The 28,000-nt window shown below is 43.7% G+C and overlaps 1 protein-coding gene across 1 annotated transcript; it reads right to left on the bottom strand.

Annotated features, from left to right (window-relative positions):
* Nucleotides 1-452: 452 nt before the first annotated feature.
* nwd2 (NACHT and WD repeat domain containing 2) lies at nt 453-27,646 on the bottom strand. Its single transcript, XM_088415755.1, has 8 exons — nt 27,477-27,646; nt 26,742-26,913; nt 20,673-20,761; nt 16,339-16,455; nt 10,928-11,131; nt 10,506-10,656; nt 9,445-10,034; nt 453-8,580 (listed from the first exon to the last, which is right to left on the bottom strand). Exons 1-8 carry the CDS (start codon nt 27,489-27,491, stop codon nt 4,681-4,683), a joined length of 5,238 nt encoding a protein of 1,745 aa, XP_088271881.1. The 5' UTR covers nt 27,492-27,646; the 3' UTR covers nt 453-4,680.
* Between the last annotated feature and the right edge of the window lie 354 nt (nt 27,647-28,000).

Below are 28,000 nucleotides of genomic sequence, written 5' to 3'. Positions count from 1 at the left end.
ATTGACATTATCATGCTATTGAGAGTTTAGAGTTATCATTTGAGTTATTTTTGTTATTACTTTGAGTATTATTATTTTGTGATTGAAAAAGTTTTTAAATACGTCAATAATTGAGGGTGTGCCTTATATGTGGAAAAAGTTTGAAAATATGTCATTTTTGAGGGTGCGCCTTATAATCCGGTGCGCCCTATAGTGCGGAAAATACGGCACTATACATTTGGATGTGTTTGCAAGTATATTTGGAAACGTTGGCAAGTATTATTTGGACATGTTTGCAAGTATATTTAGATGTCTTCATCGTTACATTTGGACTTATGGCAATTATGGATGCATTGGCAAGTACATTTTGAAAATGTTTGCAAGTGCGTTCAGACGTGTTTGCGTTTTGGTCCCGATCAACGATTTTTTAATGAAAATTTCATACCGTCAAAATCTAAAAGATGAAAAGCATGTGGAGGCAAAAAAGTGATCCATTTTATTTCATTAAAACGCTCCATACAAACAAATGCATACACACTAGTTTCATATTGCTTCGAACATACCTTTTTTTTTCTTTTTTTTTTCTGCTGAGTTCCAGTCAACAACTTGGTAACAAAGTACAACATTTATGAAAATATAAATCTCTAAACAGGTAATCAGTCCTGACAATACAAATAATACCATAGAAACATTCATCACCAGTATGTCAACTATGAGTTGCAAACATAGAAGTTATTAAAAGTCATTCAAGTTACTTGAACATACAGTTAATACCATTTACGGGCGTCCATATGGCCACATTCAAATATACGCTTAAATTGGCATTCCATTATATTCGGGCAGGACTCTTTAAACCTTTTTTTTTTTTTTTTTTTCAACAGAGAAAGCACACTTTCTTGATCATAAACAAAATCACAGTCCAACACTGAAACAATTTGGCAACGTTATAATTACATTACAAGCCTTATTCGACAAAATCAACCAAACTACCATTGGAACTTTGGCAACTACATATTATAATATACATTTTTTTTCTCGTTCTTAGAAATTCTTGTGGGGATATAATTTAAAGCTTCTTTCTGCTACCTTGTTTATAAGCAACCTCGGGCCAAAATGCGTATATGTACTCGAGTAGCCCTTTGAGTAGTCTGTCCTTTTGTCTCGCCCGATGTGCGGTCTGTGAGCTCTTGGGGTGTCCCCATCTGATATTGATAGCGGTCCGATATCAGCTGAAAAAAAATATTGGTTTTTATCCCAAATCTGCCTCATTTGTGTCCACTCTAGTGGACATTTGTTTTTGCACTGCATCTTTTGACTCATTGGACTGACCCTACTAAGTCCCGGTGTCCTCGTTTGAGGACATTCTGGCATTTCCATAGGTGTCTCATGTGTTTGAGAGGGATACATTTAAATTTGCAGTCGTGCTGAGACGCAATGGACTCAACAGTGGACACAAACGAATAGCCTGAGTGTCAGGAGGATATACAAACAGTCCGTATGTATGTAAGTAAATCGATTTTGTAGAATTTAGGGATTTTGATCATTTTAAGTTAAAATGACTTTTTAAAAATTAATACAAAAAAATTAATTAATACATAAATTAATAGAGAAAATTAATACATGAATTTTGACGGCTTTAATTTTTTTGTAGGATTCACATTTTCTTTGATTTTTTTTTTTTTTTTTTTCGTCCATATACCAATTTTCCGTTGCCACTTATCCTCCTTAATGTAGTGTGTTCTCAAGTTTGAGGTTAGATTTATGGAACCCAAACGTTTGGAATAAACGGGTCATATTTTCTTATCCTGCAAGATTCAACTCCGCGTTGCAACGTGTGTATCGGTAGTGACAAATTTGCATGGGGACACCCCGAATGAGCTCGCTTTGTCGTCCGGGCGCTCGTAAAAACCATGCTTGTGCATTTGTCACATCAGCGTTAGCCTTACTGAATGTACACTTTGTAATTCAATATCATATTCCTTCTACTTCTACCGCATTTTCCGTACCATAAGGCGCAAAAAAAAGCCTTTAATTTTCTCAAAAATCGTCAATGTGCTCTACAATCCGGTGCGCTTTGTGGCTGCAGAAAAAACTGTCAAAATATTTCGGTAAGCGATCTGCTTGCCTGACTTTCGACCACTTTCCACCGGGGACGGAATATGAACAGTACGTGCGGTGGAAGCGATAAGCCAGTCATAAAACATCATATATTACTTGACGGTCCATACTTCCTCTTGCGGGGATAGGCCAATCACAAAACATTACGTATTACTTATACACTTGTACGGATAAACTAATTAGAGAATATTACGTAATGCGTACAATATGTACGCCGACAGCGATAAGCCAATCATTGAAATTGGTGTATTATGTACAGTACGTACACTGGGAGGAATAAACCAAATAGAGAGTATTACGTAAAACATGTCGTACGAATTACGTACGGTACGTACGCTGGGAGTGACAAGCCGGTCATTGAAAATTCTGTATGACGTAGGCCGGCAGCGATAAACCGTCCGGTGAACATGACATACATTCCCGTTTTTTCCCGTATGTTTGAGCGCGCTCCTTTTCACATGGCCCTTCCTGCGTCCTAAGTACGCAAATAGACCCCAAAATCGAGACGGTGCCCAATAACACGGTGCGCCGTACGGTGCGAAAAAGACGGTACTGACTCCCGTGTGAGAAATTACCATCGCTATCATTTGAAACACCCAAATGCAACTATGCTTGTTTCCGAAGGCAAATTCTGTTTGAAGATTGGACAATGCTCGATCGCCTAAGAAAAATCTAAGACCGTGCCGCACGTTGGAATAAATATAGTCTATTCTCACAAATCAGCAATAAAGTGCTTCCGTCTTGTGTCTAACGCGCTACAATAACTACAGATGCACAGGGCCAAATAGTTTCAGTCAACCAACGGACGACTAAGTGTCCGCTTCTATTTCAATACTTGAACTCCCCTAGACTCAAAGCAAGTACTCTGATTAAGGCGTGACTTAGTATGGTGCTATGCTACACTGAATGCTCCTTAGTGATTCTGCAAATTCGCAATCGGCGTTCCACAAAGTTTCAATGACATTGTCATGTATTTTGTGTGTGTGTGTGTGTGTGTGTGTGTGTATTTATTTATATGAGTGTGTGTATGTATAAATGTATTATATATATATATATATATATATATATATATATATATATATATATATATATATATACTTATACTGTATGTTGTTTACAAATTCCCTGCATTTTCATAAATCTTGTCTGCACATAAAGGACATTTAGAAATTCCAGGCACTCACTTTGATTGCATGAAGCACAACTTAACATTTAAAGAGTTGCACAATTTGCAGCAGCCTAAAAAAGAAAATGCGTGTTTTTTTTTAAATAAAAAAAGAGGGAATATAAGAGGGTATAGGGGAAAAAAAAACTGAGGATTCTCAGCTGTGAATATTTCCTTTTTTTTCAGAATTCTCATTTTATAGTTAGAATTCTGACTATTTTCACTTGACAGGGTAATTTGGGATTCTCATTTTTAACAAAACTCTGTTTAAAGTCAGAATTCTGACTTTTCAGAATTTTGAAACTTCTCACTTTAAAAATGAGAATAATCAAAAATGCATTCTGATTTTAAAATCAGAACCCTCACATTAAAGAAAAATACTTCAGAATTCCGACTTAGAAGTCAGAGAGGAGTGACTTAAAAATCATTCATGAGTAGTCAAAATTCTAAGAATAATGTCAGAATTCTAAGAATGTTAGAAGTCCGACAAAAAAGTCAGAATCCTGAATTATGACTTTAAAGTGAAGACTTTAAAATCAAATGATGAAAATCCAGATTTGAAAGTAAACATTTTTAGTCAGACGATTCTGACTTCGTTTTACTTCATTCTCAAAATTCTGACTTTAATCAGAATTCAGATTTTAAATGTGATTTCTGACTTTAAAATATAAAATAACCACGAGAGAGTGATAATATTCGGGATCCTGAATTTAAACTCCAGGGGGGAAAAATTCAGAATTCTCAGAATTTAGTCATAATTCTGATTTCCAAGTGACTTTAAAGTCAAAGTTCTGAGAATTTTAATTTTAAAGAGAAGGTTTTCATAGATAATTCTGACTTTTAAATGAGAATTTGGACTGTGTTGAAATTCTGTGAATAGTCAGAATTCTCATTTTAGCGCTCAGAATTCTGATCTTAAAAACGTTGTCAAAATTCTGACTTTAAAGTCAAAATCCCTTGACTGAACTCAGAATTCTGAGATAAAAGCGAGACTTCCGCTAAAATTTAGTTTATCACTGACTCTAATATCCTTCTGTAGTTTTTTTGTACATAGCATCCGATGTAAATCAACTCAAAACACGATGGCGTCCAGCACACAATGCAATGAACGTAACCGAGGAGAAACGTGGCTAAGATGACCGGAACGGCGTGACAATGTTCTGTCACAAATACATTGAAATCACTTGTTCTTCAAATGCTAAAAGGACACATCATGGCAAACTCTCACCTTAACAGAATTTGTTTCCGTCTTTTGTGTTATTTCTTCTGAATGTAAACTCAACTGAAAGAGTACAACAACTAGATAGGATAGTCAGACGCCTGACATTTTGCAGCTGAATCACGTGGCTGTAAACAAGAGTCAACTACAACTCTCCAGAAATTCCAAACCCGGACACGCGCCGTCACGCTTACTTTATTCACTGCAGCAGCTCGGCCGGCTTTTTTGTAGGCGTGGTCGACTCTCCTTCGCCGGAGTCGGACACGTTGATGGGGCTGTCCCTGGAGAAGACCTCGGTGGATTCCCTCCAGATGCAGTCGGCGATGGTCTTGAAGGAATGATTGCCGCATTTGGGACGGACCTTCTGCGAGGCGTTGTTGACAATCTGTCGGCTGTTGGACGTGGCGATCTTGATCTTGAGCGCGGCGTCTACGCGGTCCACCACGGTGTATGTGCCGATGCTGCCGTCCTCAAAACCGATGATGATGTTCAGGGCTCTCTGGGAGAGCGAAAGGAAAGTGGGGGTCTTGTATAAGGAGCACGTGCCGATACTCTTCCCGTCGGCGAGTCGCATCACAATCAGATTGGACACCACGCCGGCATCGTCGTCCTCGTCACAGTTGCGGAAGCAGACGTACACCAGGTAACGACCGTCTCGCGATAACTTCTGACGCCAGATGATGCCGGCGGCGTGGACTAGCCTCAGCTTCCCGCTATGCAGGTCTAGCACGTTAATATTCTCGTCTCCTTTGGACACGATTCCTTGTTTGCCGTTGGGCGAGATCTGGAAGTCCTCGAGATTTTTCAGGAAGTTGGCCGGCAGCTGGACGCGCCTGCAAACGGCTTCGTCCGCCACGCTCCAGATGAAGACGGTCTCCGTGGACGTGATGAACACCACGCAGTCAGGGCAGTCGGGAATGAGTTTGAAGTTGACGATGGTGATGCCGTCGTCGCACACAAACTTCTTGGAAACGCTACCTGACCACAAGCTGACGGCGAGGAGCTTGTTTTTGGAGGTGCCCACCAGAAACGTGTTGGCCGTGGTGATCAGGGCGTTCTGGAGGGTGACCAAGATGTTGCACACTTTGTGTCCTGTTGCGAGTCTCCAGACCCTCGAGGCGTTTTGTTCACAGAGCGAGACAACAAACTGGTCGTTGTGGGTGATTAGCAGCTGGGATATTCTCTGTCCGTTGATGCGAAAAATGTTCTCGCCCGTGCTGGTTTGCCAGATGTACTGACTGCACTTGTCATCTGAAGTCACCATGAGATCCCCTGAGGAGGTTAGCACGCAATTCTCCACTACGCCCTCATGCTTGAAGACCGTTTCTATAAATCCGGTGCTGAAGTTCCACTTGTGAACCGCTTCCGAACCGTCCATGGTAAAAACGTAATCCTCTCTGCCCGACAACTGCAACGTCTGGATCTTCTTGCCGGTTTTGTCAATGTTGGACATTGCTGTGATGATGTCAATGTCCCACACCGACAGCACTCCGCTGCTGGCGACAGAGAGAAGCAGGTTATGGTGGACCGATTTGATGAGTTTGACGATGGCCCCCGATATCTCGATTAGACTCGCCATGCATTGCCCGCTGTCCCTCCTCCACACAAAGATGGAAGAGGTGTTCTCCATGGAGGCCACGATACTTTGTCCGTTCTTGGAAAGAACCGCGGCGACAAACCGCTCGCTACGTTTTGCTTTGAACTTCTCCACCATTTTCCATACCTTGGTATCGAGAACCTCTATACTCCTGGCCTTGCAAAGCAGAATCGAGCGCTGGTCCTCGGAGAGCTCGATGCTAACCACTTCGCTGTCATCTCCTCTGCAGTCGTAATCCTCCATCAGACGCGGGTTGGTGATCTCTTTGGTGTTCCACACCGACAGGCTCCCCTCATTGTCAATCATCACCATTTGGTTGATGGTGTCTAGGACAAGGATGGACTTGACAAACCCCCCGGAAAACTCTGAGGTAACTGTGGCCAACTTGTCCCCGTTTCCCAGGTGAAAGATGGAGGCAGTGTTGAGGTACTGTCCACAGAAGGCGTACATTCCGTCTGGTGAGCACTGGACGCAAGTCACCTCGTACCAGCAATGGAACTGACAGAGAGGCCAGCCGTAAAGCAAGTCGATGACGTTGACATCTTTACTGGCTTCAAGCCAGGCCAAAGCATGGTGAGTCGACAAGGTAAAGCCGTTGATGAAGGCCACCCCGCCGGCGATGCCGCCGTGTTTGGACCCCTTGATTTCAACTTCTGATAAAAGGCAGGATTTGTGATTATCATAGATAAGGAGCGTGTTTTTAGTGGTGGCCACAACGAGATACTTCTCATCGGTGGTTAACCTGATTCCCAGCACAACGGATCGAGCTGTGTCGATCTGCCGCAGCAGTTGTCTGCTCTCGACGTCCCACGTGCTGACGGACCCGTCTTCAAGGGCTACGAGGACTATGTTTGGCGCTAGAGTGGGCAAGACCTCCACTATATGCATGTAACTTGAACTCAGCGGTAGCCTCTCGGGACTGTAAGTGACATCCATTGAGGAGTGAAGAGGCACAATGGAGCAGTACTTGGGACCGTCCTTGTCACACTCCAGAAGGAGATGTCTGAGCTTGGGCAGGGAGGTGACGACGGGCAAAAGCCTTTGTTGCAGTTCTGCAGAAAGTGAGGCCGGGTTTTTCAGGACTTTGACCTTGATGCTACGGAGGGTAGTGGATAGAAACTTCAGCTCCTTTTCCTGGGTGTAGCTGTAAGCCAAGTCGATATCGTTTAAAGCTTTCTCAAACTGTCCGATCTTGATCATTGTGTACAGCCAGCTGAAGTTCATGATGACGCCAAACATCAGGTCATCGGTGCGGCCACTTCTAGTGAGGTGGAACACCAGCTCTATCATCTTCCTGTGGTTGACAAAGAAAATGTCAGGCTCCAGAAGGTTGCACTGGAAGACCCAAGGCTGCTCGGGAGTCTGCCTGTCATACGAGTACTTGTCGGACGACGCTTTCTCGTGGGATTGTTGTTGGTGGGGGTTTTTGTGGTGCGATATGTTTTGAGAGGTAAAATGATTGTTGTCATAGGTGAAAATCTTCTTCCTGCCCCCTGACCATGCCCCGAGGAAGTACTCTGCCAGAAGGCTGTGCATTTGATGGACGTCCTCCTCGTTGCTTAGGTACAGCTTCTGGGCAATGAGATGCAGGTGCCTGTTGGCCCAGACCATCAGGGTGACGTTACGCACCTGACGCTCTATTAGATAACCTTCCAGCTCTTCTTTCAGCCTTGCTACCAAGTCGCAAGAAATCCTTAACGGATTTTTGAGGTAAGACACCACGATAACATCACCGAGGACTATGTTGTCCAGGGAAAGAATGTCCTCTAGTTCGACCTCAGTTAACCCCGCTTTGGCCATGGTGATGTAACCCAACGCTCTGAAGACAAATCGCTGACCCAACTTGTTCTCCACCGAATAGAATAACTGCTCTATGCTTTCGTGTACTGTGGAGCACAGCGATTTCTCATCCACATCTTTGTGAGACCTCCAGTGCACCACCTCTCTGTAGATTAAGTTCACAAACATGGGCAAGGTACATTTTGCTAGAGCCTCGTTGACATAGATTTGTTGGCCTGAGGTGACCTTTCTCTTTACGCCGAGTAATTGCTGTTTTAATGTCTGGCTGCAGACCTTGCGGTCCCTCTGGGTTAACTCCACATAATTATCCTCATCGTGGACGGCGTGTCGAAGCTTCTGCAGGATTCCGTGCTTATTGGGTAAGGTGGAGACGACGATGCGGACCGTTCGAGGGAGTTGTATGGGGAGCCACCACAGCTTGCGAGCTTCATCGCCATCCGACAGCTGCTCCAGGGCATCCAGGATGATGACCAAGGGCCTGTGAAAGGAGGATTCTCCAAGCAGGTTGATGAGGAGCTCCCTCATTTCCTGGATTTTGTTGGGCAAAAAGTGAATCAAGCAGCGGTAGTTGATTGCAATCTGTTCACAGATGCTCTGGAGAAGGGTGCGCAAGTCTGTGGACGGTTGAGTCGACCCGATGAAACGGACGATAACCACCGGGTCGGTTTCGGGGCCCGTCTCCTTCTGCAGCCACATGTAGGCCTGAAAGACAGTAGCGAAAGATTCTGAAGGTTCCTGAGCACCTCATTCTTGGTGAAAATGTTTTGGTGGAATGGGGCTGGGTTTAAAAACAATCGATCAAATGATTTTTCTTCATCAATTCATAAAATCATGAAAATCATGATCTGATTCTTGTAAAAGGAGCTGTGTTATGGTATTTTAAAATCTTACCTTTGGAACACTGGCAGTTATAGAGGCTATATTTCTAACCGTGAAGTGAAACTGTGGCTTCCCTTATGCCTGCCGCAGAAACCCTTAGATGATGTCTCCTAGTTCACCATTCACTTCTATGAGTGTGTGGGCGTGTATTTAGTCTGCACGGGCAATACGGGTGAGATAAAGGAGGAGTTTAACTAAAAATGGGCAAAATCCTCTCAGTCTAGTGTCTCAGCAGTAATTAGTATGGTGATCTTTTTTGTTTCGTGAAAATAAGACATTTTCAAGCATCTTTTTTTTTTTTTAAATAACGATTAAACCAGTCATTAAATAAATGTTTGATAACATCAGTCCCTCTTGTACTATTTATTACCTCTTAAGTTGTTTACATGCTGACAAACAAGATCAATAAACAAATTATTAGTTAAAAAACAGTACTCGAGGATTAAAAATATATCTATATATATATATTTTTTTTTTAATATGGCCCTTGGAGGGAAAAGCTATGGAACACTCTGTCCTAGATATTTAAGAACAAATTATATTTCGTAAATTAGTCCATACTGGATTGGATTGAATTCAAACAAATTGCAAAAATCAAAAACCTGACATCAAATGTAACTATTGTAAATATCGAAATCGATTCAAGATATTAGTATCCAAACCCACCCCTTGTGAAAAAAATCTCACCTGTTTGGCAACTTCAGCCAGTAGCAGTGTCTTTCCCGTGCAAGGTCCCCCGTGCACTACCAGCGGACTCATTCTGCTCCCCTTGGATGGCAAAAGGTATTCCTGCACGTAATCCAAGGACTCGGTCTTGTACTCGTGCAGCGCCGAGTAGGCTTTACACAGGGACATGTGCTGCAGGATCTCATCGTACAGCGGGTCAGTCTCCGTGTCAAAGTTCTGCTGAACCGTGGCCTGAATGATATCCACCATGTCCTCGTAGAACTGTTTACAGAGTCCCTCCACGTAGTGGCTCTCCACTTCCTGGGAGTATCCCAGCTTCATGTCGCAGTGCGTGACCGAGGAGTAAACGCGGAGGTTGGATGCGGCCACCACCGTCGGTATGAACTCGTCGCGCACCTTGAGCAGGCGTTCGTAGGCTTCCTGGTTGCGCATGATGCGGTCGCCGCTCACCACAATGTCCATGTAGCGGGTCATCTCGGGGAGTTTGGCAAAGCGGTCAAAGTTTGAAATCTTGCGAATGTAGCAAACGCATTTCCTGAGAAAGGCGGGAGTTTGTTTTCCGAGGGCAAAGTCTAATTCGTCTTCCAAGGCTGGAATGAGAACAGAACGGACAAAATATATCACGTTAGCGGAAACCTCCGCTCAAACTAAAACCGCCGATTGGAGGCTGCTCGAGATGTGCCTTAAGTATACCGATGGACATCCTCAGATATGAGTCTTAACGGAGTTCTTTCGGGAGATAATCTGAAAAGCTTTAGTAACCATTTTTGCCAGCGATTACACTGATCCCTTGAGCCTCATTTAAGAAGAGCCAAAGATGATAACAGCGAACGAAGTGTAAAAGAGGCTCCCCCACAAAGAGCCTGCTGACTGAAATTCTGCCAGGGTCCCCCGTGTGGTTTTCTTCACTTTGCGGCTTTCTAATTAGATACCAAAGTTTGGAAGGAAAAGTTGGGCCTTGCATGAGACGGCACATGAATCTCCACAGAAAACAATGACTAATTAGGAGTTTGCTGTGTTCTTAAACGGTCAAGAGGGAAAAAGTCAGAGCTCAAACTAACCAGAGCAAAGGAATTTCTTAGCCTGAGTGCTCGGCATTGTCCCCTTTTCCTGGAGCTGCAGAACGGCCGTCCGGAAGATACGCTTGATCTCCTCCGACACTTTCCTCCAGGCCTTGTCATTCTTGGTTTTGGCTGCGCTGTTGGACTCCATCTAAGTTGGATGGCAGGCAGGGAAAGGACAGATTGATTTCACCCTGCAGAATAGCTTGTCACCTGAATATTAACGCTTAACCAATTACGTGTAGATAGGTGGAAAACATAAAAGAATGAAGTCTTTATTTTATGACGCTAGTCTTGGAGTTAAGCCCACATCATCCAAGATCCAAGAAATGAATAAAACATTTGGATAAACATCTACTTGAGCACTGGGGAACTTGGTCTTGACCAAGACCAATCTCGAGAACCACAAAATACACACTCACTGAGTTCTGGTAGTTCTTAAGCATTTGGGCTTTGGGTTTGAGGTAGTATGCGGGTGGCACAGAGTTTTCATCCCTGCAGTACCACTCGTCCAAGATGTGTGTGTCCAACCCGGCTTCCACGGCAGCATCCAAGATCATCTCAAACTCCGCCGATTCCACCTCCCCCGGCACCCGGATGCTGCCGTACTTCTCTCCCACCAAACCCTGCAAGGACGAAAAAAGGACGGGTCTGCGAGGCGAACAATCGGTCAACATCGGTTAAATTAAGAACGCCACAGATCTAGCTCGTGTGTAGGATAGATAGCGCTGGGCCTAATATGGCGCTTAAGCACGGTAATAGATTGCGAAGGAAAGTGTGTGGGCCAGTAAGTTATTCGAATCATTATCACCACCTCCGTCTTCATCATTATTACACAACATCGACTCGCGAGCTCTTTTTGTGTCGCCGTCCAATGTAATATTTCGCCGCCGAACCCGGAGGCGCTTGACTGCATACTTTTGAGCGACGGCTTAGTTGGTATCCGCTTTAGTGATCTGGGTTATGAGTCGTCCGCCACCTTCAAGGACAACCTGAGAGAGAAATAAAGCCTTTCACGACACGACTGGCTGATCTTTACATCCTGTGTAGCGGCACACTTTGAGCCCTCTGGGCAAAGACGCCCGAGTCCGAGTCAAGGGACTGGAAAACTATCCCCGCGTGCCGCCTGGCCATCGTGCCTCAGGGCCGTGACGGGTCGGCTTTGTCCTGGTTGCCTTGGCGATAGCAGCGGGAGCAGATGCGGGGAAGGCGGCGGGTAAAGTTTGATTTCCGCAGCCTCCTCTGTGATATTGACGTTGCACTCGTTTTACAGGGAGAAAACAGTGGGAGGGTATTCAGGTGAAAGCGAGGACGCAAAATCGCTTCTTTTCATTTGTCCGACTTGGTCGCTCTTACCGAGCGGGAGGGGAAAGGAGTTCAAGCGCAAACAATCCCTTCTCACGTCATTCAACAAAATAGTATTTATTCATCTCATCCAAAGAGGCCTTAAAAGCACTCCGTTGTCCTGAAATGAAGTCGCTAATTATGCAAATTAGGAATGCTTGTATGACTCCAGTGGCTGTTGTCGGCAATTAGCGACTAGAAGCATTTAAGGTCCCCATATAGGCTGGCGAGAGCTGGTCAATAACTTTGCAAAGGTAACTGAACAAACATTGATTCAACTGAGAGTTGCCGTTCCTACTGATCACTTTTTTATCAAAGCGAGCTTTCTCAAGTATGCTGTTTTAGCTAGCAGAAGTGCTAGAGTCGTTTGGAAGTCACTTTGTTTCCTAACCCAAATCAGTCGGGATTTTTCCAATGCCTCATTAATGTTTTTCGAGTAAATTAGTGTGCTGCTCTGCACAGTTTAACCATTTCACTCGCATTGGGACAACGCGTCCCACAGCTTTTCAAAGAATCGCACTGGAATGCTGGCAATAAAATGAAATGGCATCCCACTGGTTCATTACACACCTTACACACTTTCTAGTGGCATTCTGCAACTTTTCCATAGACAACAAGCCAGTGCTGGGCCCACTGTCAATAACGTTGGTTGCGTTGTAAAATTTCATATGAATTAACGATTGATTAATGGGGAAATATATTGATAATATGTGCTATATATTGTGTTTATCTGGAGATTACACTGATTACTATGTATTGTAGGATTTGGTGATCATTTTCACTTCTCTGGAACATTTATATTATTATTATTATTATTATTAAAATCCCAGAGCCTGCACCCTAGTTATGGAAGTAGGATTTTTTTTAAATTAATTTTCCAAGTATCCTAGACTTATAAAGAAGTAATAATTGCCATAAGTTTATTTTTTCGGGGGGGAAAAAAGGTAGTTAAGGGAAAAACATGTTGCCCTCAAACTGAAAAGTTTTAAGTGGAAATGTCCAATCTCGAAAACTCACTTAACCGATAGTTTTTCGTAGCAAATGTTAAACTATTAAATCGTAAATGTTAGAATGATTCATATTCGCTCGCTAATTGTGTTTTCCATTGTGTGTTAACGTTAAGCTGTCAGGGTCATTCTTTGGGCAACTTTCTTAATTTAATATTATTTAAAATGTTCTAGTCCACTAAAAGCGATTGTTAATTTGCGTTACCTAAATATTAATGATTCAACTTTATTATTACCGGCTAGTTGAAATGTGTTTTATCTTCTAATATATTCATTCTTGTTCTTTAACCAAGAAAAGCAATTTTTTTTGTTTGTTTTTTTTACGCTTTATCCGTATACATGAATATTCAATACGATTTTCAGTAGGATATTCGAATACCAAAATATTGGGGAAACTTCAGTCCTACATCCCACTTAAGATTCCAATGAACACTTTGCTCCACTGGATTTTGAAATGCCCCATATATGATTTCCCTCTGTGGAGGGGGGGTGTCAAACCTCCTGGACATAGCGATCATGTTAGCCTGACATCACACGAACATAATGGGAGAAGCGGCAGAAAGCCGAAAAAAACAAAACAAATCAAGGTTACTTTATCCTGCAATATCTTCTTTCACTGGCAGATGGGAGAAAAAGCACGAGTGGAAGCACCGAAGCCGAGACGCGTCCTTGAGGCGATTATCGAGTATTTTTTCACACGGGGGAATTTGAGACCGTCGGTGAGATGAAGATGAGGAAGAAGAAGACAGTTGTGGCTCATTGTCATGCCTACCATCACCATGCCAACCCTTGCAATCACCATGGAAACCTTCTTTATTGACAGATGAGACAAAAGCCCGCTCGTCCAGGTGCGTCACGTGCCGACGTTTGTGTATGTATGTGCGTGCGTCTGTGTGATGCCCCCCCCCCCCCCAGGCATCCCCCCCCCCCTCAAAAAAAAAAAAAGGGGCCAAGCTAACTCTTGTAATAGAAAAGATCTTAATTCCCCAAATATAAGATCCCCCCCCAAAATGAAGCCTTCCTTTAAACGGTAACTTGAAAGATTTTTTTTGTCTGTGATCTGTGAGTTTTGGCTCACAAATGTGCATTTTTACGTCGACCGTATTCTTACTTAGGATAATTATCGTAACGGGACTAGCTAGGGAGCGGATATCAGGTGGCTGTTAGCAGCCAGTGCCTGTCGCAGCTAACAGCGGCTCGTGTTAGCTGAGGTTTTTATAGCATTATTTTCAATAAAAGAAGCGAGCAGACCGGACCATCGGCCGAGTCCGTCCTTGTTCACACGTAGGAATATTACTAAAACTGAGAGGATGATGTAAGCGTCATGACGTCTCCAGCAGATTCAATTAAGCGCGTATTTAAGTATGCAACCGATTTGACTCGTAATGAATTTATTAAACTTGGTGGAGCACTGATGTTAAGCAACTTCGGGTATTGATGGTAAAATGAACTCAAGCTGCATTGCAGGGAAAAGGAAAAGGCGTTACTCTGGCGCTGCATTCACTGACCACTCACAAACACACTTAATTTAACTCACAACAATTATATAACTTAGGGATATGAACATAAGAAAATATGAAGAATTTACAAAGATAAGATTTATTCTGTTTTGCTATCGTTTTATATATATTTTTTTTTGCCGCCAACTCTTGGTGCATCCAATACACGGTAACATAGAAAATACCACAATTTAACACAGATGTGTCCTATATTTTGGGAATTACGGTAAGAATTCAACATAACATTTGGTTGTTTATTCACCGCCTGTTTTTGTTTGAGCAAAGAATCTTTCACTTGACATACACGAGAACTCTGTGTGTAGACGACCTTGGCAGATAAGTGAATTCAATGTGGAAATACACTATTTTCTTGCCTCCTATTTTCTCTCTTCATAACCTTAAGAATCTTCTCCTTCACTTTTTCCTTCGCACTCTCTTGCACACCACCAGACTCCTCTGCTATGACTCGTCAATTTATTTTCCAGACTATTTTACGAAACCTAAAAAAATTCTACAACACTTTCTTACCCCCAAAACCTGCATTTTGAACAGGAGTTTGGTAGACTTTTACATCTTCTTTTGCGTGATGTACTTGAGGGCGATTTGCCTAAACCGTGGTCTCAACAATGCTCGGGGTCAGTCAGGGTTAAGGTGTTGAGATTGTGGGCTCGGCTTGAGCGCCTCTTTCTTTTCAAGTCGACATTTAGCCTGCCTGCTCCCGGCTTGCGTTACCGGCAATGTCATCGTCATTCGTCGCGGCTTTGAAGCGTGCGAGGACAAAAGAGGCTTTATCAGGAAAGAGACCTTTTGAGAGGACATTAACACGTTACGAACAAGCAAGGTCACATGGGAAATCCCTCGTTACTGTAGTGCAACCGTTTATGCATCGGCTACGTTACCGTAAGGCTGTTCCGAGTTCCGATGAAAAAAACGATTCGATATGCTTATCTCACGGCTCACACAAACATATATATACACACACACACACAGTGGGCCCCCATTTTACGACATTTATCCATTCCGCGGTTGGGGTCGTGAGGCGAATTGGCCGTATGACGGGCAATCCAAACCTATGTTAAATAGCTAATGCGTTTAGAGCCCCAGGTAAAAACATCAAAATTGTACATACATATTAAAAATTGGTACCAAAATAATATAGTAAGTGCTGCGTATATATAATATACATGTATACAATCAGAAAATATCATGAATAAAAAAATATAGAATGGATTTATTTACCTTTGAGTGCCGCTTGTTATGCTCATATTGCCTAATAAGGGTAGGCTAGGCTAGCGTTCTTCGTATTTCTTGATTATCTCCCTTGTTTCCATTTAAATCATCTTCTTACTTCTCTCTTGAACATCACTAGCAATCTTGGGACCCATGGCTAACCCTTTCAACTTTGAATCAAGCAGTAAAATGCACTATAAATATGGTTTTGTAACCATTCACAATCAAACAAAGCTTTACCGTTCCACCATTTTGAAACGTGAGGCCGACCAATAGCAGACCAGCATCTCCGTGAGGAGACGGCGACCAATAGCAGAATTGTAGTGAGGCGTTGCAGGGACGGCAACTGAAAGTAAGTGTAATTACCTAAAAACGCTTGCATATGGAGACAAAACAACACAAATACAGCCAAGCCCCTAGGGTCATGACAGTTGCAAAACCGGGAAATGTCATAAAGAAGGGATTAAAAAACGTATACAGTATATATATAAAGTCTAGCGTAAATGTAGGTGTATGATTATGTTCTCAAGTGTCGTGATACCGTGCTACCCATAATGCATTACCTCCGCATCTCACCTCCCAAAAAAGATCTGTTCTATTTGAATAATTCAGGGTCCATTACTCTACCTGTCATCACTGCCCCCCTCCCCCCTCGTTCCCATTTCGAACCTTCCTTCGCAGCTGCCTTCACATGACTCATTTATACGTGTCATTTTTGGCTTTTCGGTCTATGAATAACTGGACACTACTCACAACGAAGCACGGTCCGGCCGACGTCTTCAGACATTCCTCTAGGAGCTTCATCCTGAGCCGCTGCAGCTCTGGACTGTCCCACTCCTCGGGGTCCACGCCCCAATAGAGGTCCACCACCTTGGCCGCAGAACACACACAAAAAAAAATAAGAAGTAAAAATCAAATTTGGGGGTGATTTTATTGAACCTGCATTGGGTCTAATGGGTCTAATGAATTTGAATTTCAATGTTTTTTTTGTTTTTTTTTTTGAGGGGTGTTTTGTCAGTCCGTCCATCCCTTAGGAAAATACGGTACCCAAATACCCAAAACGTTGGGTTTGGTTTTTATGAGCCTAAACTCTAAAAATACTTGGGTTAAAATGCTAACAATTTGCTTGAAAAAGGATCCAAATTGCTACCTGGATCAATACGACACAACTTTCTTGGTTGATTTGCGCATAATGACCCAAATTACGCGATTGTACGAAATGAAATTATTGAGCATGGAAGCAGGGTGGAATTCGACACTGCGGCAGCCGCGGGCAGATTATAGATCGATCCGGAGGAAGCTGGCGGCTCGCCGCATCAGTCACGGCGTATCAGTGTCACTTATCCGCTTGCCGCGCCGGCCCAGGGAGGAAATGGAGCGAGTTTATGACGGGCGTCCGCCGCTTTCTCGCAGGTGACCGCGAGGGCGCCTTGTAATCGGGAGCCAAATTAATAGTCGTATCTATTCCTCCGCCGTGCGCGCGAGCGAGCGAGAGAAACGGGCTGATTGAATTTGTGCCTTGATGGTTGCTCTTTGTTGCAGGGCGGAGGAATGCAAAAGATGGATGAGGGTGAAAATGGGCAGTTCGCATGCCAGGCAGCAATCCAAGGTAAGCGGGGGGGGGGGGGGCGGGGCTAAATGAGGCTAAGAGGAAATTCATTCAAAGGTTGTTGTTTTTTTTTTAATAACAAGAGGCCTCCTGCGAGACGGGATTTGGCAGCCTTCATCTTCCTTTTTCCTTCATGCCAATTTGCCAATCCGCCCGTTTTGAGAGAAACTCTCACACTGCTCCCCTCAACTACGCTTGCTTACGTAAGAGCCCAAGCAGCTTCTGCTAAGCGGCTTTCTGACGCCCTTGGAAGGAGTTTGCCTCCGGCGGGTCAAAAAATGGGAAAAGTCGTCCTTTTTTTCCACCTTTATTGAATGTTAGACTATTAAATATCGCCGTGAATCCCAAGAAGAAAGGGTGTGAAATCAGGCGAGAGGCAAAAATCCCCATCAGCGAGAAAAAGTTTCCGGCAATACAAATATGTTGGCAACTCCAAGATATTCTAAGCTCCTTATTTATGAAATATTTGAGGGGAATACAAATACGCTCCAAAAAACACATTTTCATCAATGATAAACCAAAATTGAGGTCCAAGAGGTTGGATTATATTGATAACCCACAAGCGCATTGAATTGCTTTAAGGTCAACCCAACTTTTGGGTTATGTATTGAACGCAACATTTTTTGGGTGATTTATTGAACCCAACAAGTTAGATCCTATTAGTAAGCCACAAGCGCATTGAATTGCTTTAGAGTCAACCCAACGTTTGGGTTATGTATTGAACCCAACAACCCAACACCTTTTTAGGTGATTGATTGAACCCAACAAGTTGGGTAAGTCATATAACACCACAAAGATCATTTTTGGCCACGGCAGAAATTGTGTTTTGGGGTTCTGTACAAAACAACGCAGAGGGTTGGGTCAAATTGATCCAAGAGTGTTTTTGTTCCAGTTGTTTTTAGGATGTATTTGAGGGTGTATTTCACTGAACTTTTTTGGGTTGAAGTAGTGCTAAATGGCCTAAAAAGTGAAACTGCAGTACCGTAACTAGTTACCGGCTTTTTGACTAGATTTTGAGTGGTGAATGACACCCGCTATGCCACAGGTGTCAAACTCAAGGCCCGGGGGCCAGATCCGGCCCACGACATCTTTTTACGTGGCCCTCGAAATGCTGATTTGTCTTCAAGTTTCTGGCTAAAGTACCAAAACTGCTAGTTGAAAACAATAACCATATTTTGTTCCCAATCCCTCTTTCGAACGGTTATTACAAGCGTTTGATTTTAAAATGACGTGTGTGACGAACTTTAAAATTTTGTTTGACTTCACAGTCAGAAATTCTGACTACAATGTGGCCCAGGATAAAAATGAGTTTGACACCCCTGCCCTACTTGCGCCCCCCCCCCCCCCCCCCCCCCCCCCCCCCCGCTGTTGCGCACCACAGCTGCCTCTAGATGGCAGCCAGATGCCGACCCTCGCGAGACGCAGCCTTTTGCCCCTGTGCCAGATCGCCGCGCTCGCTTTTGGCCCCGCATCCCGCTCCGTCCTCAGAAAGCGATGAGATTCCGGGGGGGGGGGAGTCAAGCGGCGAGGAAGCGGGGGAGACTGGGATTTCATCAGCCGAGCATATGTGTGTCAGCGTGCGCCGCCGGAAAGAGACGGGATAGCGGATCGCGCGCGTCGTTGTGATGGCGCAGGAATATGAAATCAAAGCGAAAGATGACGAGCAATTTGACTCCCGCCGCCGCCATGATTCATAATCCGGCTCGAGTAAAACGGGTTTCCGGCGAGGTGCCAAATTGTCACGTGACTCCGGGGCGTTGGGGGTTGCGCGCACTTGCGGCTCTCGCGCATAAATCATTTCACGCTCATGCATCATGACGGCAAGCTGAATCACCAGACGGGCACGCGGACGCGCATCGTCAAGCCAAAAGCGTCTTTGCGCATTTCGCTTCCCCGACCGTCATGGCTCCTTATTACGTCACGCGCGCCGAGAAGCGGAGCCGCGCCAGTCCCTCGTTATCCTCCCGTCGCGCCGAGTGACACGTGTGAATTTGCCGCGCCGTTTCCCGCTAAACATGGTTTTTTCGGGCCCAAGTGTGAAATCCTATCCGCGCGTGCCACGCGAAACAGACGCTTTCATTGTTTGAGAGCGTTAGACGACAAATAGGAAACCGGGACGTCGAGAAATCGGCTGCCAATTTTCAATCTGCTGCTTCTTTAACCCCTCGAAGTCCGGAGATATTTTACTAACCTGGCTTTATTATCACCCGACTTGGGCTGACTTTGAAAGGGTCGTCAAATAGAAAAATAGAAATATATTTTTGACTTTCAACCCCTCAAAATGTTCAGCCCGATCCATACACGTGTATATTTACATGTGTGTATATATTCCAAGGCTTTGAAGAATTTTCATTTTTTGAGGAAAAAAACACGTGTACATCTGATATCTTTTCATTCGACAAGTGGCAAAATGTGCTTTTAGAAGTAATTTTTATTTATTTTTCATTTTTATTGTGTGTGTGTGTATATATATATATATATATATATATATATATATATATATATATATATATATATATATATATATACACATATATAAAATCTCGTATTTTCCGCACTACAAGGCGCACCGGATTATAAGGCGCACCCTCAATTAATGGCACATTTTAAAACTTTCCATATATAAGACGCACCAGATTATAAGGCGCACCCTCAATTAATGACCTTTTTTGAAAGTTTTTCAATTACAATATAGTAATACTCACAGTAATAACAATAATAACTCAAATAATAACTCTAAACTCTCAATAGCATGATAACTCAATGTCAATATGAGCAACCTTGTTCAACTGTAAACACACAAAAGAAACAGCTAAAGCTTACTTTATCATTTCATTCCCCATCCACGAATGCCAATCTCAATATTGGTCCATATATAAGGCGCACCTGATTATAAGGCGCACCATCAACTTTTTTAAAAAAAATAGGGCTTTTAGGTGCGCCTTATAGTGCGGAAAATACGGTGTGTGTATATATATATATATATATATATATATATATATATATATATATATATATATATATATAATTCGCTCCAAAGAAACCCGGGAAGATTGATTCAACACGCGAGCCCATCAGTGAAATTTCAATCCAGCATAAAACAGGAATAAATGCGAGCCGGCGTCACGCACAATCGGCCGCTGGCTTTTCCAAGAACTATCTTCATCCCAAATCTGCGGGCGGCCGGAGGGCTTTCCCGTATTTGTCGAACAAACTCCGATGGCAATCTCGCCATCCCCGTTTGCAATGCAAATGCGGCGGACGGCGACAGGAGGGAAAAGCCCTCGCGTCACCGCGCCTTATCCGCGACCAGATTGGTGCCAGACTCGGTCGACGGGCGCCTTATCTCTGCCGGCCTTCTGTCAGGGGAGCGACGAGCGCGGCGCCCGGGGGAGTGGGGGGGGGCGGGGTCCTTTGAGGTCCCGAGCGCTCGGCATGCAAAAGCGAGAGGCGGCCTCTCTCAGCAAACGTCACCGACCTGGAATTCAATGCCGTAGTTCTCCCTGCAGAAATCGCGGAGTTTGGGGTACACGTGCTCTTTCAGCGCATTCCTTTCTGCTTCCGTGTCTGAAAACAAAACGGGACAAGAGGATGCCCGAACATTAGATTGATTTCTGTTTTCGTGACCGGCGTCAATTTGAGGCACGTTAGACCGAGCGTTGGTATTTTGGTCGCACGTGAGAAGGCAGGGTGCGCCGCCGTGGGCGCCGTCAGTCTGTCTGAGCTTTGTCGCAGTTCTTGGCCGCTGTGGCAAAGGACAACATAAGGAGCTACACTCATGAACTCATTCACCGCCATTGACGGCTATGGACGTCAATTTTACTGAAAGAGCGGTGAATGAGATATTTTTACAGTAGTTGCGCTTAAGTGCAGGGTGTAAGTACAGTGATCCCTCCTACTTCGCGGTCTCAGGCATCGCGGTCTCAGTACTTTGCAGGTTTTTCCAGGAAAAATTAAAACTATATAAAAATAAAAAAAAAATTAAAAAATGCACAAAAATGGAAAAAAATTGGAAAAAGCAAAAAAGTACATTATACAGTACTGTATTCGTCAAATAACTAAGTAATATTAGACAATAACTATGTTAAGAATTCTTCAAGCGTTAGAATTCGTGATGTTTTTGATCTTATTTTGAAATGCATGCTTTTAATTTGTCGGGTCGCCTTGCATTTCCGTTTCCTGTTTTACGTTCTTTGGGTGTCATTCGGCTCGTTACAGTGACGTAGTGAATGACAATGTAAACTCATATTTATAGTTTATTATCGCTGCCTGTGTTTAGTAAGCGATGAGTGTTTATTCTGTTTATGTGTTCGTTTGTGTGGAGGTTGCACTTTATAGTTAGTAGTTTTTGTTAGTTGTTGCTAACCCGCTAATGTCGGCTAAAAATACAGTCAATTCATAGATTAAAGTTCGGCAAGTGTTTATATGTTAGTCGACTGACTTTAACATTGGTGTTGATTTATTATTCAGCAGATACTACATGATACACCATACACGAGCCAAAATAAATGTGAAGTTCAACGTGATGACTTGCGTACTCTCTCACCGGAGTCTTGGTGCAGATAACCAGTCCTGAGAACAAATTCTCAACAGACTAAGTCATATTAGTAATTTAATGAATATACAATAACGTTAATAAGGATAATGTAATGTTAAATGATAGGAGAAAGGGAATAAAATACGCAAAAACTACAAAAAAAAGGATTGTTTATGGTTACTGCGGCTATATTGGGGCGTACGAAAATCTAGGAACTGATACCCTACTTCGCGGGGGGTTGACACCCCCCATTAACAGCGAAGTAGGAGGGGGGGGGGGGGGTCACTGTACTTTTTATACCTTTTCTAAAATATATCACAGTCTGCACTCGGGCTAGGCAATGAATCAAATGACTTTGATCAATATAGCAACTTGCCCGTCGTGACGTTTGACATTGCGTGCCACTTTTTTCTGTCCTTACGTGCAAAATGCGGAGTCATGTGCTAAAACGGCGAGCCGGGCTAGCTGCCGCCAGGCGACAACCCCGTCGTAAACGCTGAAGCGAAATGAGTGAGGGCCCGCGCCTTGTTGTCGTGTCCCACTTTCCTCCCTTCTCTGCTTTTCCGCCTTTCCAAACGCCGCCTTTAATCTATTTGGACAAGCCCGGTCCCTTTCCCTTGAGGGCGCAGATGGACAGTTCAAACAAAACATGGCCGACAGGGAGACCTGCACGGAACGCCCCTCGCGCACGCCGGCAAATTTAGTCTGACGTCTCTTTCGCTCGTCTATCTTTAGCAAAGCTCGGGGCCGCGTCCAGACATGCATCCGCCCGCGGCCGGCCGGCGAAATGTCACATTGAAGCGCGCCGATAATGTGCAGTAAGTGGCGGCGGCCGCGCATCTCCTTCCGTGGCGGCAACGCGGCCAGGAATCATAAACATCTTCATCATTTTCTGTTTGAAAGCTTTCAGATTAAACTGTCTGACGGTGAGTTATCGTCGCCCGATGTACGCCGCGCTTGGAATTCAAAGCGCGGCCGCGATACCGGGCGAAAAAACGCGCGTTGGGGAGTGACGGGGCGGCTGGCAGGACGGGAAAAAAAAAAAAAAATTGGAATGGAAGTGGGGCGGTTCGATTTGTAATCGTTTTTCTCACGGTGACGGGCCAACCGTCCTTCCGTCGTTGACGGAATTATCAATAAGAGAGAACACGCAAGAACACAATCGGAGTCAGGAGACAGAAGGGCCTTAGCTCAATCTAACCCAGTCCTTCTCAGTTATTTTTTTTCATTTTTTTTACAAAGTTCCCCAGACAAAGAGAAACCCTCACTCACCCCAGTGACTATGCATAAGATTATTATCTATAGAAATGGTATAAGTGTACCGAAAATGGTATCTTTTTTAACATGAATAAAATAGTAAACTTGGAAGTGCGGCGATTCAATCGCTAATTATTTTTGCTACGGGCGAACCATCGGCACGTCGATTCGTCGTTGACGGGATTGGCAGAACGATCAATATGAGGGAAGATGCATGAACGCAATCAGAGTGGGAACAAATGATCTTCTGCAAGCGAAAAACTCAAGACTTTCCGATGATATTTTGCAAAGTCCCCCAAGGAAAGGGAAAACACGCCCCCCTCGCTCACTGTGATTATACATAAAATCATGAAAGAAATTGTACAAATATACTGTACCTAAAGGTATATCCTTTTTTACATTAACAAAGGCAAAAGGCATTATAAATAAACTTAAAAAAAATGTCAACGTTACACAGGGTTTAGACTGGTTACAGGTTAGTCTGAAACAGAAAAAATAACCAAAGTGCCTGAAATTAAAATAATAATAATAATAAATCCATCCTTATTTCAACTAAAAACATTTTTGACCAGTTAACCGTTTGATGCAAAATAATAATGAATAAATCAATCTATAAATAGTACATCTAAATTTATCCAGAAGATTAACATCTTAAACATTTTAACCTGAAGAAAAAAAAAATAAAACGTTGACTTGTTTTTTTTCGGAATCACATTAATTATTTATGTAATTTTGAAAAGAAAAAAAAAAATCCAGTTGTCTTTGGTCATCGGGGTCCTTAAATACTAATCATCTCTATTTCTGGGTTATTTATTTTAATCACATGCAAAATACCCACCCGTAATTGTATTGTTCTATACATCCCCCACAAAAATAGTTGTTTTGTACAAAACAATTCATTTTATTTTTTTTCAAAACCAACCCCCAAAATGTGTGTGTGTGTTTTGTTTTTAAACCCAATGCCTCTCATTTATATTTTGCAAATCCCCCCTAGAAAAGAGAAACGTTTTTGCGGGCTTTCCCTCTCACTGCGCCGACTGTAAATCAGATTATTATCGATTAAAAAATGTGTACTTCTACCTAAAACTGTATCCATTTTTGCGTTAATAATAATTTTTAACAAACTATACACGTCAGCTTGCAATGACTGTTATCTACTTTTTTAAAGAGTTTATACAGGTTACGGGTTAGTCTCAAACTGAAAAAAAAAAAACAAGTGCATCTAATTGCCCGGAAAAAAAAGATACCATTGCTAATTTTATCGCAATTACATTTCATATAGCATAAACCAGAGCAAATAAACATAAGTTTGGATTGCCCCCCATAAACGGATTCATCTGGGAAACCGGGGCCCCGCTGTAGTTCCTTTTAAATTGACTTTATTTACAGATTAGAAATGAGCGTCTTTTGTCATGTGTATCGTCATCGCGGGTACTACTCAGTGTCCAAAATTCACAAAATGATATTCTGCACTACATTATTAGCACCATTGTCTGTTTGTTTTTTATTGCTATTTATTTATTGTTCATTTATCGAACTGCTGTTTGGGCAAGCGAACAGAATAAGAATTTCGTTATATGCTACAACTATACATACGCTAAACAAATCTCTTGAATGAGACACTACAACACCGTTTTATTCCGTTCAATTTTTTGGATCGAGGCATTTGACTTCCTTATTTATTCGTTTTTAATTGAAAAATGATCAGCGTTGCCCCGCGTTCAACACGCCTGGTGTATAGTCGTGGAAAATCGGCGCTATCGGCCAAAGGCGGAGCCAGTGAGCAAATCAATATGAGATGAGGCGGAGGCTAGCGAAGGCGGCGTGGAGCATCCATCCATGAAGGCCAGATGTTCCCGCACGCGTCTCCGGAGTCCCGCAGGTTATCTGAAGTCGCGAGCGCGCCTGTTGACTCGCTAGTGGAATCGGACGGGGAAATCCCCCCCGCTCCCCGCCGCCGCCTTTGTATGCGAGCGCTGGAGCCCACGTCGAGCCGGCTAACATCTGCGCTAGCAGATGTTGAGTGCAAAATACATCGCGGAGAAATCGAATGGCCCGTTTGGTATATTAGCCAGAGCTTCATTTGGGCTCTAATTTGATGCTCTCCGTGACATGCGGCAAATCGATGAGCCGATTTTCTTCATTTTCTTGGATTTCTCTTGGCTACTCCACCTCCCGTTTATTTTTTTTGTCCTCGGCCTTTACATACAGTAAAAAAAACTCCACAGTGACGCCTTGAGATAAGAGCGACCCGATAACTAGCTTCTTCTCGCACATCCGAAAAATCGAAAAAGCTTCAAAGTGCAACCAAAAATGATCGGCGGAATGGCCGTTGATGACCGTAAATTTTGGTCGATGAGGTGCTACTTTTTTCTCATGCTTTGAAACTTGCAGCTTATAGTCTGGTGTGGCATGTCTGCATTTTTTTGACTAACCACAAGGGGGCAATCTCCTCTGTGGATCGTATTTTCTTCATTTCGTCGGATTTCTCTTGGCTTCTTACATACGCTAACAAAACCCTAACGTCACAGTGATACCTTGAGATAAACGTGACCTGATTAGCCTTTCCTCGCACGTCCGATTAATCGAGCGGACGATGCTTTGACGATTGAATAGGGCTCTTAATAGATAGAGCAAAAATAATCGGCGAAAAATAATCGTTAATGACCGTACATTTTGGTCTATACGCCACTACTTTTTTCTCACGCTTTAGAACCCGCAGCTTATTGTCTAGTGCAGTGTATCTGCATTTTTTTTTACTAGCCACCAGGGGGCAATCTCATAAATTGGTGACCTGTTGATCGTATTTTCTTCATTTCGTCAATTTTCTCTTGGCTGCTCCACCTCCCTGTTATGTTTTATTTTCTCGCCCAGTGAAATTTCAGCCTTTACTGTAAACATTGCCGTGTCACTCCACAGTGATGCCTTGAGATAAGAGTGATCGATATATAACCTCTTCTCGCCCTTCCGATTAATCAATCGGACCATTAAATAGGGCTGATTATAGCCCTTCAAACATCAACCAAGAATAATCGACCAAATGGCTGTAAATTTTAATCTACAAGCCGCTACGTTTTTCTCACACTTTGAAACCTGCGACTTATAGTCCAATGCGTTATATCTGCAGTTTTATTTTACTCGCCACCAGGGGGCAAACTCACAGTAAACAGAGGCAGACACTAGTAGGATTGATCTTGAGTTCCGACTACTATTTTACCACTAGGAGGCATTAGTAAACACAACCACGCACATTACTGTTGTGTTGGTGCAGTATTCTAACAATGCATTTGTTATGTTGAATATATGTTGGTGCTGCAGGTATTCAGTCTGTTTTGAAGGCATGGTGCTTCTGTAACCAAGCAGTTTGAAATAAAAGGTTTAAATAAGAACAAAAATGTAACAAATATTTTTCTACATAAACATCTGATGCGGCTTATAGTCCTGTGCGGCGCATATAACAAAAGAAGCATTTGCTTCTTTTAATCGGGTGCATCTTATATTCTGAAATCTACTTTAAATTAGATTTGTGTCATTATTTCTTGTATCCGTAAATATCGTGAAATTTCATTGGTTCATTAATTTTTTTTTTCCAAAGTTTAGGACCATTACTTTGTGTTCATCAAGGTAGCAAACGCACTGCCGTGATGTGGAATCTTTTTTTGCAGTGCACAAAGCTGCGCTGTGCGGCCACAAGTGGTTAATCGGAAGTCAATCTCGGAGGCAATTTTAAAAGGCGCTGAAGGTTTCACGTACCGTCGGGGTTGGCGCAGATGAAGACGCGGACGCTGCGGCCGCTGGGGACGTGGTGGGGCGGCAGGGCCAGCACGTTTCCGCTGATGGCCGCCCTGCGCAGCGCCGACTCCCGCGGGCAAGGCTGCCGGCTGCCCACTCCCGACGGCCACATGCCGCTCGACTTCCAGCGTGGCTACGCACAAAAAACACACAGGCGCGCGCGCGTTTAAGTGCTCGGGACAAAGTTGTGTCTATCGTCCAATCAAGTAACTTAAAAAAAATGCGTGGGGGGTGGGAGCGTTGCATGCAAAAAGCTAGGAGATGTTTTGATGGTGGCATGGGTGTGATATTCAAATAGGATGCTGGCTACTACGGTCACGCTGCATGCGTAACGTGCACACGTCCTTGGGCGCATGCATGGATTTTCACGCTAAACAGAAAAAAAAAACAACAACGTGAAGACCACGGACGAGCAAGGCAAGCATCGGCCGTTTTCGCACACCCCAGAGAGGATGCTTGCAAAGCCGAATAACCACCAAGGGTGCTTATTCCGCCGGGAACAGGTGCAGGCAAGTCGCCGGGTTTCCAAGAGTTGCTCGATCCGCCGGTGTGTTTGTTAAAAAGAAAAAAAAAAAGAGGCGACAATAGGACGAAAAGTTGTCGGATCAACTCTACGTGAAAAAGGGGAACAACTCAAAGCAGCGAGGCGCCGCATCCAAGGAGGAGGGCAAGTGATGCTGGAGTCTCGGTGCTCACATTCATCCGCTTCATTTCGCCGCTTCCGGTTAGATCCGCGCGTCGAGGGCGTAAAGGGGACGAGACGAACGCTCATCCGAGCGGTGCTGAGACCGGAGAAAAGTCGCCGCTCGCTGAGCTGGAGCTCGTCGCATCCTGCTGCCTCCGCGAGCCGACCGAGCTCTCTGGCAGGCGCCAACAGAAGCTTGTCCAAAAAGAAAGGCGGAAGTTCGGCGGCTTTTCAAAATAAAGTAAACCCGAGTGGCGGGGAGCGTTCCTCACTTGCCAGGCTCTCAAGTGACGAAACGAGAAATGCGAATGTACATAGTAAGGCGAAATACAATAAAACGTCGAGTTATGCTATACACGAAGCACTTGTAAGTAAGGAATATTTCTCTTATTTTGGAAGCAAAATAGAGCTCCTGATCAAGCGCAGATTTGCTTGTCAAACTTGATATAGCGACGTTACACTTGATAACCGAACTACAGCATTTAAAACCAGTGGCGGGCAGTGCAGTTGCTACTTACTACCACCTGGATACATC

This window comes from Hippichthys cyanospilos, chromosome 1 (assembly GCF_059441005.1).
Source record: "Hippichthys cyanospilos isolate Australia breed blue-spotted pipefish chromosome 1, RoL_Hcya_1.0, whole genome shotgun sequence".
Classification (NCBI taxonomy): Eukaryota; Metazoa; Chordata; class Actinopteri; order Syngnathiformes; family Syngnathidae; genus Hippichthys; species Hippichthys cyanospilos.
This window is presented reverse-complemented; position numbering and strand designations above follow the sequence as displayed.